At 36.8% G+C, this 15068-nt stretch overlaps 1 protein-coding gene across 1 annotated transcript; it reads left to right on the top strand.

Annotated features, from left to right (window-relative positions):
* Positions 1-1442: 1442 nt before the first annotated feature.
* Positions 1443-11054, top strand: LOC122052283 (probable serine/threonine-protein kinase PBL1). Its single transcript, XM_042613735.1, has 8 exons — positions 1443-1546; positions 1662-1718; positions 2612-2693; positions 6718-7010; positions 7378-7513; positions 9824-9957; positions 10045-10168; positions 10456-11054. The coding sequence occupies exons 5-8, from the start codon at positions 7384-7386 to the stop codon at positions 10797-10799; spliced, it is 732 nt and encodes a 243-aa protein (XP_042469669.1). The 5' UTR covers positions 1443-1546; positions 1662-1718; positions 2612-2693; positions 6718-7010; positions 7378-7383; the 3' UTR covers positions 10800-11054.
* Positions 11055-15068: the final 4014 nt, after the last annotated feature.

Here is a 15068-nt window from a genome sequence, read left to right as displayed (position 1 = left end):
CATAGTGGAGTTGTGTGCATGATATGGATCCTTAGATTAGTCACCTCAAGGAGGTGGAGACAAAGTAAATTAAATGTATTAGTATTGTGGAGTCTTCGCTTCGAATATCCACTTTAAATTATCATCGAAGAAGCAAACAAAGCTATTCATCCCCCCTAGCTCTCTACATGTCCTAACACAATATTCGTGTACAAGGTTCATCAATAAAACTCAACCGCTAAATTCTCTAACTCAAACCAATGTCTTGAACACTCTGAATCAACTTAGTATCTTGCGAGCTCCTTGACTCAACTTTATCTACCATGCATGTTAACTTGATTTAGTGCCCCTGAGTGCTCATGCTCAACAAAGGTCTGACTTGACCCCTCGAGCTAGGGTTGTAAATGAGTTAAACCGAGCTAATCTTTATGGTGTTCAAACTTGTTTGATAAGACAATTGAGTCAAGTTAAGATAAGTTTAAAATGAATCAAGCCATTGAAATGATTGTTCAAGCTTGATTTATTATTTTTTTTATAAGTTTGAGCTTGGTTCGTTTAGATATTATCGTACTCTTAATTCAACTTGTTTAATTGTTTGAAACTTTTTCATTTTAAATTTGCTTGGTTGATTATTGAGCTTGCTTATTTGTTCATTTTAAAAGTTTTTTTTGTTTGTTTAGGATGTTGATAAAAGTTTTATTGATTAACATGGTTTATGAACATTGTTTATGAATATTCTTCATAAATATTATTTACAAACATTAACAAACTGAACATATATAAGTTTAAGTTGATTTTTTAAAGTTGGCACCAATATCCAAGCCTTCATCTCGACTAATCTTGGAGTGACCGGCTCGACATGTGTTTCAACTTATTCGTTTAGTTTATGAGTTGTTCAAATTTATTTATTTAATTGATCTTATGTGTATTAAACTAATATAAACAAAGTTTTATCAAAGTCGAATATCAAACTTATACACAAACGTTCAATTAATTTATAATCCTATAGTGGTTAATTTCTAAAAAAAAAAAAAAAATCATATGTTGACCCCGAGCGCCTCACACAATTGACTCTACACAGGCGTCTGTAGAGAGATAAATTAAAAAATTGAATAGGCCATCATATAGAAGAATATTTTATGTACGACTTTACTGGGAATCCTTAACTATTTCTGTAAATGTACCATCTAACCTGTGATGACCAACTTGGTTATGTCCCGAGGCATCCTAGAAAGTTTAATTTGGTAAAAGGTTATATATATGATGGCTCTGAGCCACCCTACACTGTAAAGAGGTAAATTATGAAATTGAAAAGATCAACGTATGAGAAGATATTTTTCCTAGCTTCGATGAGAATTGGCCAGCAAAGAGAGAAACTTTGGAATGCTTATGCATTTGCAAAGCTAACTCCAGCATATTCGTCCCGTAATTCAAAAGGAATATATTCGTCCCGTAACGAAGCCTTCTCGTAATAATCTTTTGGTCTTCTCGGGCAACGTTCAATGATCCCCTAGGTCAAGCCTTTGTGAAGGGAAGAGGCCGACTTCATCCCGATTTTTCGAGAAGGGTACTTCTTTTAGATCCTACTCACTATTCTGCAGTTTCTTTGTCGCGATTCCTCATCCGATTTGTTCTAGCTCTTACAAATCTGCCTTTGCCTCACCGTGGTTCTTGTTCTGCAGTATTGCAATGAGTTCTTCGTTCGTGTTCGGCAGATCAGTTCCAGCTTTGTTCTTGAGGCGAGTTTCTTCTTCATAGCAGACTGCTTCGGTTTCATCTTCTTCATCATCACCACCAGCTTTGCCACCGTTTCTTCTGTATCTTCTGTTTTGCACAAATTTTATTTTTCATGTTGGGCGTCCCAGACTTCTTGAGATTGATTCTTTCAATTGCCATCTCAGATTTTACCGTGTGAATACTTTGGTTTATATTGTGATCAATGGAAATCTTGGGTCTCCACTAGGACTATCAGGGTCCAAGTGTGGATACTATGGTTTATATTGTGATCATTTGTGTCGCATGTCCTCGGGAAAAAAACTCCTCCCACCTCCTAACCATTTGAGCAGCCGGCTATAAACTGATCTCATAATTTACCTCCATCTATATAATCTGGAGGCGGGCGGTGAGAGACACTTGAGGTGAGTGTAATCCCCTTTTGCTACAAACGGTCCAAGTGTTGGTATGATGTCGGCTGATTTACTCCCATTTACATAACCTGGGGATGGATTGTGAGGGGCACTTGAGGTGAGCATAATCTCCTTTTTACTACAAAGGGTCGTCGGTACGATGTCTCTTTCTTTACCTCATTACATAAGTTCATTATGAAAGATGCAACATGTTCATTTGGAATCATTCCTAATTTTTTCTTAATTTTCAAGATTTGAATTTGTGATTCTAGAGGAATTCATCGGATGGTATAGCTGTACGATTAGTAGCAAATTTTCAAATGCATAATACATGTAATTAAAAACTCAGAACACATTAACCTGTCATGACTCATTGTCTTCCCTGTCCATGTTATTTTATTTAAATCCTAGTCTCCATCACAACATAATCCCATTATGTTGTTTGCAGTATCCTTTAAATGTAAACTTCTATGTTTATAATATTTCCAACTTGTGTGGTTTCTCAGGAAAGAAGACGGTGGACTAGAAAGGATCAACCTCAACATTCTAACTATGGAGACCCTGTGCAAAATGCTCCATCAAGTTCTGGTAATCAACTAATTCTTTCTCTTATAAGAATGTCGTTTGTAGAAGTCCATCATAAACACAATGAGATTCTCCCATGAAATTTCATAAGCCACTCTAAACTCTAAAGCTGGATAATAGGGGTGCAAGTGTAATGGTTATGGTTCCTCCGGCTTTATGAGAAATTCAACTAGACATGAGTTTCATGAGTGAAACTATAAAAATCTGAATCCAACGACAGTTTCATATCCGTAAATTTTTAAGCTTAGTTGGATCAAGTAGGATTAGTGATGTTTTGGTCTTATTACAAAAGCACATATATATCTGTTAGCTTAGGTGGCATAGTTTATCCCACTTTTTGATTCCTTGATTAGTTGTTTCCTAGTGGCTGTACATAGTGTTTACTGCCTCCATCTAATCATAGTTCATATGCACAGAAGTAAAGGTTCTATACTAAATAAAATGCAGCAAGTAAGATTTACACATGCTATCTTAAACAAAGAAATAAACATAACATGTTCATATAAGAAAAAGATAAAAAGTAACCATAGCATGAATTTAATAGATTTTGAAGTATAGAACAACTTAACAGTATCAAAATCTGATGGATTATCTCATATTGACTATATTTGTGGTGTAACCACTACAATCTTATAAATACATGATAGATAGTTCTAGAATGACATTAGTTATTACTTGATAAATTTGATCATCATTTACTAGATCCTTGAAACCATACAATGCATGCATGTGCTTTAATTCTCAGCATGCATATTCATTAATTCTCAAAATTAATTTTTAACAGAATTAAGGTGTGGGCCGTGTAGGAGTGGAAATTGGAGTAGAATTAACCCAACTTGATTACAATGGGAGGGTAGCTTGACTTGTAGACAAGGCACAGCCTGCATGTTGGGTCTACTCGATTCAATTCTAGGGGCAAATTAAATAGCTAGAATCTTGGGCGTTATTGGGTTAACTTTTACCTAAAATTACCAAATTAACTTTGAAAAATTCCTAAAATTTTCCTAGAAATATTCTCAATCCCACCCCTCATCCTTTATACAAACAACTCTGATTTTCATACACTTAACTCATCATACTCTCAAGTCACTCTCTTGTCTCTCATTTTCTAAACTTACGTTCATTCTAATTTTCTCACTAATCTCTATAACTTTATTATTTTATTATCTATGTTATAATAATCTCTCTCCTTAATCTTTATAATTCATTACGGTGGTGACGACAACATTGTAAGCATATCACGATTCTGACAATGCACTTCTTTGCATTTAGGTAAGCTTTAATTTTAAATTTATATTAATGCATTTTTTATTAAACAATTACTTTTTGTCATTAAATAATTATTAATAATTTAAAAATATTTAATAGGATATAATATAATGGAGAGTTGTGGTCATGGTTCTAATGGTCATAGACCTCATGATTTTAGTGTTGGATCCTCTGGGGTCCACGTGTATGGATCTTGACCTATTTCATATTTGTGCCTTTAGGATATCCACATGTCTTAGATTAACCTATATCCTTGAATGATATATGATAAATGAATTCAAGAAAAAAATTGTGGTATTGGACAAGTAGATGGAAAAAAAAAATCAATGCTAAAATATATCGTGAAACCAAGGTTTAAAATCTCGACCCATGCTGAGGTTTCGATCTTAGACCGTAATAATAGGGTTTCATCATGCCGTGCCAATACGGTTTCAATATTTTTTTATTTATATATAGTAATTATTAGATAAATATGTTTATGATGTATAATTTCAAAATAAGTTGTATATTGATATAATATAGATTCTCAATTATTGGACAACTTTATATGGTTAGAAAAAATAATTAAATATAATTTTCTTTAAAGAGAATTAATCTATCAATAAAAATGACAGCCCAGTGCACGAAGCTCCTACTATACGGGGTCCTAGGGAAGGATCCATTGTACGCAGCCTTACCCTGCTTTTTGCAAGAGGCTGTTTCCAGGATTCGAACCCGTGACCTTTTGGTCACATGATAACAACTTTACCGTTGCGCCAAGGCTCCCCTTCAATTAATCTATCAATAACTTGAATTAAAATTGATACATCATAATATGCTATCTTACTAATACCAAAAGGAGTGGCGTGAATCAGATGGAAGCATTGGTTCTTGCAACATTCTGCTTAGGTCAACTCCATAGTTCTTCAATGCTCAGATTAAATAATCATCACATGCAATATTGATATTGATTTCTCCACATGTCTTGATTCATCACTAGAAGTTGGATTTGAACTAACACCACTTAAATAGTAAATTAGTTAAAATTAATAATAATAAATTATCAGAATATAAATATTATTTATTAAAAAAAATAGATTTTTTTAGAAGTTTTTAGAATTTTTAAATAAAATTTAAAATAGTAAAAATATTTTTTTAGAATATTAATTAATAAAATTTATCTATTTTTTAAATTTTAAATATATTTTTTATATTTTATTGGGATAAATTTAATTAGAGCTTATAAAAGCCTCTTCGAAATATCACACAAGTTGGGATATGTATGAATTAATTAAATCATTCGTTTAATTTCTTTTTCGTCGAACAACGGGTGCGCAACGCCGGAGGTGTCTAGCAACGCTTCCGGAGCTACCGTAGGCATCCCGCGACGCCACACCTCCGTAGCTTTTGCACCGTGGCTTCTGCAAAAGGATCGGCGGCGCCCTTGGGACGCCTGTTCTTGCGACTCTTCCGACGGCGCCGGAGGTGTCCTACAACACCTTTGACGCCTCTGGTATGCCTCCGTCGCCTCCGGTACGCTGCCTTCGCTTGTTTAGGTCAAATTGAAATCATACTTACTGCCTCGCTGCCGCCTCCTCGCCATCGCCTCGCCGCTGCTAATTCCTTCTGTCTTTTGTCGCGTGACGCACGAAATTATCTTGCCTCTAGTGCCGATTTCGCTCCTGTGGCGGAACAGTAAAATCCATCCGTGTCGGACAGCACGGAACAGTATTTTAATCATTGAGTGAAACAATCAAGAAAGATTATCTCCTTAAAGTTCATGCACTGGGAAACTTGCTTAGAACATGAACACTAGATAATTAATTAAGAAAAAAATCAGAGAAAAAATATTATGTTAAATATTATTTGATAATGTAGTTATAAATCTATTATATCTATTGCTGTTAAATGTTTATGTAAATAAAATTTTAATTTTTATATGCTTATATTCTGAATTATATAAAGTCTCAAAATCATATCAACATGATACGGTATAATACCAAAACTGTACCATTTTAGTTAGCCACTGAAACTTTGGCATGACAATTGAGATTTTAACCCTTATCTTGATCTTGAGGATACACTTGGCTACTTTAACACATATCTCAAGATAGATTAACTTCTTATTTTTGAGTTTATTCTCTCCCCAACTTAATGAGAGAGAGGATAGAAAGTATTGAAAGAGGATAAAAAGTATTGAGTAATTAATATTAGTAGAATAAATTAGAGGTTGAAAGTGCTACTACTAAATACACATGCCATATACAAAATTTATTTCTTGCAACTAGTTATCTAATTTTTAAAACAATGATATCTTTATCTCAAATATTTATGATTGACTGTATAAATCTTATCTAGTGATTTAGTTCTATGTTAGAGCATGCACACCAGCTTCCTTATCTAAAATGCATAATTCAGGGTAAAAAAGTTACTTTATTAAATTTGGATATCCATTTTTTACTACACCATATATCAGCTTATTTATTTTTTCTCTCTCCTCCATAATGTTTAGGGAATGGAATCCATTCCTTAAATTTAAAGAAAAATTTATTTTTTAAAGAATGGAATCCATTCATTTATTATTCATAAATGAAAAATTTAGAGAATGGATAGGGTAGCTGATGCAAAGGTTTTTTTAACTATCCTATCCAAAATTTAGGATAAAATCTTTGGATAGGGTAACTAATGTGGATGCTCTTAGAATATACCACTATGATGTTTGACTAAATTAAATTATTTTTTAGCACATTGACACTAATTGTTTCCTCATGTCGATCAGGGAGGGGAACAAATAGAAACCATGGGGTCAAAGATGCACTCTATCGATTCTTCAAATCTAGAAAAAGTCTCAAAGATCAAATAAGTGATGCATCTGAACAAGCTGAAGTTAGTCAGGAAGGACAACTCCGGATCTTTAGGTTCAACAAATTGAGGGCGGCCACAAATCGCTTTGCAGAAGAGAACATTATTGGCAGAGGAGAATTCACCATTGTGTACAGAGGCATAGTGGATAATATTCCTGTCGCTGTTAAGAAATGGGAATCCTATGCAGACGGTTTACAGGAGTGGGAGGTGGTTACCTATTCAATTCTGACTATTATAGTTTGCTCACTGTTTTTCTTTATGGCCATTGTGATTTTGCTTCTTACAGTCCAGTGCTGAGGGTTTACCCAAAGTTTGTATGCAATCTCAGCCTTATAATAATTATCAAATTTTTGCTTAATGACTTTTCTGCATTTGTTACTTATAACTGTTCCTTGATGGGCTAAGAGGAGCCTGGTTGATGTATCATATGCTCTAAGGAAAATCAATAGTAAGATTATCATTGTTCTTTTATTAAATTAGAATTATGGTCATTCGTATTATTACAATTGTTTGATGTGTGCTTAAGAAATATTGAGACTAAATATCGGACTGTTGGCTTTCTTCTTTTGCACAGAATGAGATGAATGTTCTATGCAATATGAGACATCCTAATCTTATCGAGCTCTTGGGGTTCTGTAATGAAGACGATGAGATTATGCTTGTCTATGAGTTGATGAATAATGGAGACTTGGAACAATCCCTCAATAAACGTGAGTATTATTTCAAATCTAGTGCTCTTTTGTTTGCCAATTACCTCATAAGACTAAATTATTAAAATGTAACTTGCTATATATTGCTATGATCTGTTGCCAGTATCTAGTTATTTAGACAAGTAGTTAATGGTAGTGTCTGCAACTCGTGGTTTGAGTTTTTGTGCCTTTTCAGGAGGATCTATTTGGTAAGGCATGTGTCTCCTATTAGAATTTTTCCTTAAACTCTTTCCCAGCACTGAATTATGAAAGATTTTCTCGGGATGGATTAGAGAAGTTGGATTTTCCAAAGGATAGGCTTGTTGTTTGAAGGAAAAAAAAAAACTTGGATACTCCAAAGAATAGGTTTTGTCAGGCTTTGACCCACAAAATCAGGTTCAAAACTTGTACGGGGACTGGTCATGGTATTGTTGGGCCGATATATAAAATAGGACCAAGGAGTTGTATTTACTTTTTTGTGCTCAATAAAAATTTATTTTTCTAACTTGCTTGATACTAAGTTCCTATGTGAAAAAGATCTAATTCCATTTTATAAAAGAATATATAAGAATCATACTCCAATTCATAGATATAGTTTCATGTAAAATTGACACATTCATTTTTCAAGGTTTGAATCATAGGGAGTAGGGATGTATGGATTGTAATAGAATTTGTTGGTCATATAATTCTCTGGTCTTCTCAACACAAATTTAATAAACATTGATCATATTTTCAAATCCTTAACTTTTATAATGTTAGTATTCTAATTTCTACTTGGTTTTCAAAACTAGGAAAGTGATAGAATGTTATGATTAGAAATTCAATTTCATATGATTTTGTTATTCCAATCTCCAAATGAGCTGCAAAAGGGTTCCTGATTATACTTATTTTGCTCTTTTCATTTGTACATGATTGCCCTTTTAAAAACTCAACTAAGGAGGTTGCATCACATCTCTTTATGCAATTGATAAAGACTTGTTAAGCACATTTTGTGCTGCTCATGTTAGTAGCTTACCTTAGAAAACCAAACCTTCATATTAGGCTGTTCAGCTCTAGGGAGTTAAATAGGATGTGTCGATAAAATTTTATTTTTCGATGAAGATTCTCCAAGTAAACTTAATAAAATAGGTAGATACAATATTTTGGTAATACTAATTGACAGAAAGAAGGATAATATTAGGGAAAAGTTAATGTTGTTTGTATGGTGATATTGAACCTTTGTATGTTTGATTTGTTTTCTTTGGTGGTTCCTCAAGATATAACACTTGAGAGTCCAAGAGGAAGTTAGCTAAGGTTTAAAATATCAAGCAGTCTCTTATCAAAACGATACAATTTTTTATACCTTCTTATGTTATGCCAATACGGTTTCTTATTACTTTCAAATATGTGTATACTAATTAAAAATATTTCCATTAATCGACTTGAAAAATATCTTTCTTATGCAAAGTAAAGATTAACTCTAGCAGATATAAAGAAAGGAGGAGAGTAAAATACAAGCTCTAACAATAAGGTCTACCTGAGTCAAAATTGTCAGCTCCTACACCACAGCTTATGGATTCTTAAACTCATTCCTACGAAGATCATGTCCTGTTAATGGATCATCCCTACGGTTTATCAAGAGGTCAGACCCAACATGGGGGGCTCGGGGGAATCCATAATGTTTGGAGGGGAGACTTAAGTACGGAGCTCAAGAACAATCCAAAGTAGAGTACTTTAGGGACTCGAGTACCAAGTCACATGGGGTATTCTGGAGGTGAAGCTATAGGAAGGACTTGGGTGGCCAAGTCGCATGAGAAATTTGGGATGCCGAGCTATATGGGTGACTAGGGGTGCCAAGTCGTATAGGGGGCTCGAGACAAAGCTGAGTGAAGAACTGCAACTCAGCCACATGGGGTGGATCTGCTCACGTGCAGTGGAGCCATGTAGGCTAGATTGCTGACCTGAAAGGGAATCACTATCCTAATGTGGAAGTGGATTTTCGATGCATGATTTTGGAAAGTCAATTAAAAATTCAATGGTAGGTCCTCTTCGTCCTCCTATTAAATATATACTCAATGAGCTTTGAAATGTTTTAATTGGTTTAATTGGCATTACTTCTGAGGTATATACCTTTTTATGCATTTAGAAATGATGGGGCATACATGCATGCTTGTAGTGTCCAAGTAGAAGTACCAAAAAAACAAAACTTCTTTTTTGTCTAAACCTTCGGTAATGCCACAATAAATCTTAGATTTTATGTAAGAATGTATATTGATTTTCTTGGCATAATGGCCCTATAGACGTGAGGAATTAGAGGCAATAATGAAAGCGTTGTGTTGTATGTTTTGACAGGTGATAAGCCACTCTCGTGGGAGCAAAGGATTAAAATAGCAACGGGTGCTGCTAGAGCACTTGCATTTCTGCATACACCAGAGAACAACATCATTCATCGCGTCATCAAACCATCTGTCATCCTTCTTGACCGGGTGTGTAAACCTTAGCCTCCTTCAACCCAGCTAATTACTTCTTGGAAAAAGGTGTCACAAATAAGATGTTTTCATTTTTCTACCTAGGAGTTCAATGTAAAGCTTTCTGGCTTGGGGTGTTCGAGAGAAGGCCCAACCGATGGAGCAACTAGAGTGTCAACTCAACTCATGGGCACGGCTGGATATGTAGATCCCCAGTATGCTATGACTGGTTCGTTATATTATTTTACTATCTTCTTTTTTTCAGAAGATAAAACTGTATAGCTAATTGATTGATAACACTCTTCAGCTTGATTAATAATCTTCAAAGTGATAGCTTCTTGCTTATATTGATCCTTCACTGTACACATCAAAAGTCATGCTTTATATAAGTGAACACCTTTAGGGTGTTAATTAGTCATCTAGAATTGATGTGATAATATCACCTAGTTTGTTGAGTACCTAATTTTTTTTTCTACTTTCTGATTATATATGCATATTTATAATCTTCTTGATCAGGTCATCTGGATGCAAAATCTGATGTGTATGCATTTGGGATCATAATGCTTCAACTGCTTTCTGGTCGGAAGGTGTTTGATCGTAACCGACCACGTAATGAACAATCCTTGCTCTCGTACGCTCATCGCTACTTAACTGCTGAGAGAAAGTTGCGTGCATTCATGGATCCAAAACTTGGCAATCGATATCAATTGAACCATGCTTTTAAATTAGCGAAACTATGTGAATTGTGTGTTGACTTTGAAGGCTCTAATCGACCTCACATGCAAACTATATTGGTGGACCTTGAGAGCATTGCACCAGTACAAGTTGAAGCATGCCCTGTATCTTCGCCTTCTGAGTGATCAGATGATCTTTTAGTTGTCATCCATTTAAATGCATTTCATCTGCGCTTCGTAAATGTAGATTTAAGCTCAAGGATTCATTAACAACTTGTAATTTCTGATTTAAGCTTATGCTGTTTAGGATTGGTGTGCAAAATTCCTAGACGTTCGGAGTTAATGATCACTTTGATAAGTAACTTATCAGGATTCTAATATTTGTAGTGATGTATGTTCTATATAGGATGGATCCAAGAAAAGTAACAGTCTTAAGTGTTTATCCCAGAACTGTCCACTTTTTATCTTCCTAAATTTCAACACTTCTCCACAGCAATAAACTTGAATTTCTCTAAACACTTGCAAAGAACCTGGTAGACATCTCGGTGCTTGAATTTTACTAATAAAGATTATAGTGGATTTGTTCCTTTTTTTTTTTTGTTTTTTTAAATGCTCATCTGAATGTTTATTCTGAACCTGTCAGTCAGGTCGGTTGGTTTAATCTAGCAAATTGATTGGGTTTGTTACCCTGGGGACCGTTCACTGTGGAACAGTTAGGAATAGTCCGTGCTTGAGTAGGGTTGTAAACGAGCCAAGTCGATATTTAGGGTGTTCAAGTTTGTTTGATAAGATAGTCGAGTCGAGCTGAGTTTAAAATAAACTAACTTTTTGAAATGATTATTCAAGTTTGCTTGGTTTATTTTTTATGAACTTGAGCTTGATTTGGGCTTAGTTTGTTTAAATGTTATCGAGCTCTCAATTCAAAGCTTGGCTTGAGCTTGGTTCAAGTTTGGTTTCTTTAGATGTTATCGAGCTCACAATTCAAGCCTATTTGATTGTTTGATAACTTTAGTTGTTTGATTAGTTATTGAGCTTAATAATTTAAATTTATTTGTTTAATTTATTTTATTTTATTATTTATTTAGCATATTGAAAAGAATTTTATTAATGAATATGTTTCGTGAACATTGTTCACAAACGTTGTTCATGAACGTTAATGAGCTGAACACATATGTGTTCAAACTTGTTTGTTTAGTTTAACGATCTGTTCAAGCTTGTTTATTTAATTAATCTTGTGTATATTGAACGAATATAAACAAATTTTTACCAAGCCGAACATCAAGCTTGTTCATGAACGCTTAATTCATTTGCAACCCTATGCTTGAGTAGTTGAGGCATTTGGAATTATTCCAAGTGCCTCGATATTATTTATTATTATTATTATTATTATTATTATTATTATTATTATGTTTTAAAAATAATAATATTTTTTAAAATCCTAAATACTAAATACATATACTATACTATCTAAAAAAATTTTAGTTTTGATTTTTTTTTTTAACTTAAATATTGTAACTCAATCTCTAAATCTTAAAAATAAAATTTAATTGACTTAATATCGGAGCTGAAAAAAATAAATAAATAAAATACTATTAAGACTCTAAATATATTCTCTGTTAGCATATAAATTTTTTTTAGTTTGAACATTATAACCCAATCTCTAAACCTTAAAGAAAAAAATCTAATTCGGAGTTAAAAAAAATAGCTACTAAATTAATCGAGGCACCTAGATCGGCCATTGTCGTCAATGAAGTCCGCATCCATAGGGATGTTGTGCTTCAAAGTTTGTCCGAGACAACGTCCATAACTTTTTTTAATTTTTTTTTAAGCAACTGGTTATACCAATCAGATTTTGTCCTTAGGATTTAAGGGTTGGATTATAGTATTAAGAAAAAAAATAAACGAATTGGAAAAATGTTTGAGGTATGCACAGGGTGTGCGTAGTAAGATTCTTAGGATAATATTCTATATATAATTTTGTTATCCTACACACTCCATGGGCACATAAACTTTTTTCGTTTTGATTTTTTATTTAATACTATAATATATATATATATATATATATATATATATATATATATATATATATATCAAACCCATGGGCACTTGCTAATGTGATAATTTATTTTTAGGGTTTAGGATTTTAAGGTTTAGAGTCTAGATTTTGTCCAAATATGATTTTCTCAATAAACATTTTATCCAAACACATGCTAACTCATTATCGCCAAGTAAAATGGGACCAACTATGATCAATGGTTCTACCAAATATGAATGTTTTTTAAAAGGAAAAATCCTATGTAAATATATAGCTAGTTGATCCGGTGGTAAGGACGGGGAGCCCTCATTGGCGGGAGGTCAACGACACGTGGAGGTTAACGATTAAGGTGGTCAACACCAAGGTCGTGCCGAGCGGACTGGCGGATCATCCCCGGACATCCGGCCAATCGAGCGCCTGGTCCGGGTCTCCCAGGCGACCGGACAAAAGACAACCCGACCATGGGGTGGGTTTCTGATGCTCAAGGTAGAAAGAGTATTTAAGCCGAGCGGCTAGGATAGTAATCCGCAATCCCAGTCAAACACGTGAATAGGGCTTCTTGGAGGACATGAGCGCCGAGCGGCCATTCCGCTCGGCCCGGGAACAGATAAGAGCGCTAGGAGACAAAAAGGACAGCTGGTAGCTTCATCCTCGAGACACCTGCTGTCGACAAACAGCATGGACAGCGGCCGAAGCGGACAGAATATCGTACGGTAGAAGCTTCCACCATCACATCCGGGATATGCTCGGACGATTGCGGAATGGCGGCAAGCGTACTTTTTTGACACAACCCTACTGAGGTATGTTTGGGGAAGCGTGCACGCATCAAGAAGCATGCCTGCGCCTCCTCGAGGTCCTATATAAGGACCCCAGACTTCGACGGAGGTATGCAATCTTGATCACTGTAGCCACAGTAACGTTACTTTGCTTCTTCGTTGCCTGACTTGAGTGTCAGAGGGTCGTCGCCGGGAAACCCCTCCCGACTCGGCTTCTTTGCAGATTCGCCGGAGATCTACACCACCAGTCGGAGACAACGGAGAGTGCCACGCCCCCAGCATCCGTCGACTCAGCGTTCGGACAAGATCAAATTGGTATCATCTGTGGGAACGCACCTGAATCCGAGCCTAGAAGATGGAAGAAGCTGGACGTCAACTCCTGGTAACGCTCTCTCCTGAGGAGCTCGAAGCACTCATTCAAGCGCGAGCCGCAAAGATGGTTGAGCAACAGCAGAAGGCTCAAGCAGAAAGGATAATGCAGCAGGCCGCATCCGTCTCTGGAGGCCGAGTGGTAATGGAAGACCGACCGGAACAATATTCTACATGGGCTCAGAACAAGGGGCAGACCAGCACACCAGGAGACGCACCGGCCGCCCCTATTCAATTCCATCCAGCACTATTCCAGACGCCGTCAGAATTGGCCCAAGCCAACCAGGGATCGTCCGACGAGGCGCCTATCCGTGACGCTAGGAAGGGCAAGGCGCCCCGGACGAAATGGAAGACCGACCGGAACAATATTCTACGTGGGCTCAGAACAAGGGGCAGACCGGCACACCAGGAGACGCGTCGGCAGCCCCTATTCCATTCCATCCAGCACTATTCCAGACACCGTCAGAATTGGCCCAAGCCAACCAGGGATCGTCCGACGAGGCGCCTATCCGTGATGCTAGGAAGGGCAAGGCGCCCCGGACGGATTCATCCCCCGAGCGGATCAATCGGCAGTTCTTCAACGCCATCCTGAGAGACCCACTACCAAAGCATTATGCGCCTCCGGCGATCGGAGAATACAACGGGACCACCGACCCGGATGACCATCTGGGTAAGTTCGACAACACCGCCACTTTACATCAATATACAGATGGGGTGAAGTGTCGAGTGTTCCTCACCACCCTTTCTGGGTCGGCACAACGGTGGTTCCAGAGGTTGCCGGACGGATCAATAACAAGCTTCAAAGAGTTCCGCACGGCTTTTCTCCACCACTTCGCGAGTAGCAGACGCTATCAGAAAACCATCGTCAGCCTATTCGCCATCAAACAAGGACCGAGGGAGTCGCTTCGGGCCTACATCCAACGCTTCAACCAGGTGGCCATGGACATCCCGACGGCCACCTCGGAAACTATGATGAATGCATTTACACAGGGGCTTGCGGACGGGGATTTCTTCCGTGCACTCGTCAGAAAGCCGCCTCGCAGCTACGACCACATGTTGAACAAGGCCAATGAGTACATCAACATAGAGGAAGCTCAAATGGCGAGGAAAAAGGAAGCACCAGCCGAACCACCGGTCCCCGCCGAGCGGAAGCCGCCTTCCAATTATCAACCGCCTAGAGGACCCCGCGCAGAGATGGCTCGTCCCCATCAGTAAGCGAGGCTGCACACCGTTCAACAAGTAGTGGCCGATCGGCCTAAGCCAAAAGGGAAGGTA

Source organism: Zingiber officinale, chromosome 3A (assembly GCF_018446385.1).
Source record: "Zingiber officinale cultivar Zhangliang chromosome 3A, Zo_v1.1, whole genome shotgun sequence".
NCBI classification, from domain to species: domain Eukaryota; kingdom Viridiplantae; phylum Streptophyta; class Magnoliopsida; order Zingiberales; family Zingiberaceae; genus Zingiber; species Zingiber officinale.
This window is presented reverse-complemented; position numbering and strand designations above follow the sequence as displayed.

Coding starts and splice junctions, on each gene's coding strand:
- LOC122052283 (XM_042613735.1), top strand. CDS start 7,384: ATGAATGTTCTATGCAATATGAGACATCCTAATCTTATCGAGCTCTTG. Junction 7,514..9,823: donor GGAACAATCCCTCAATAAAC/GTGAGTATTATT, acceptor ATGTTTTGACAG/GTGATAAGCCACTCTCGTGG. Junction 10,169..10,455: donor TCCCCAGTATGCTATGACTG/GTTCGTTATATT, acceptor CTTCTTGATCAG/GTCATCTGGATGCAAAATCT.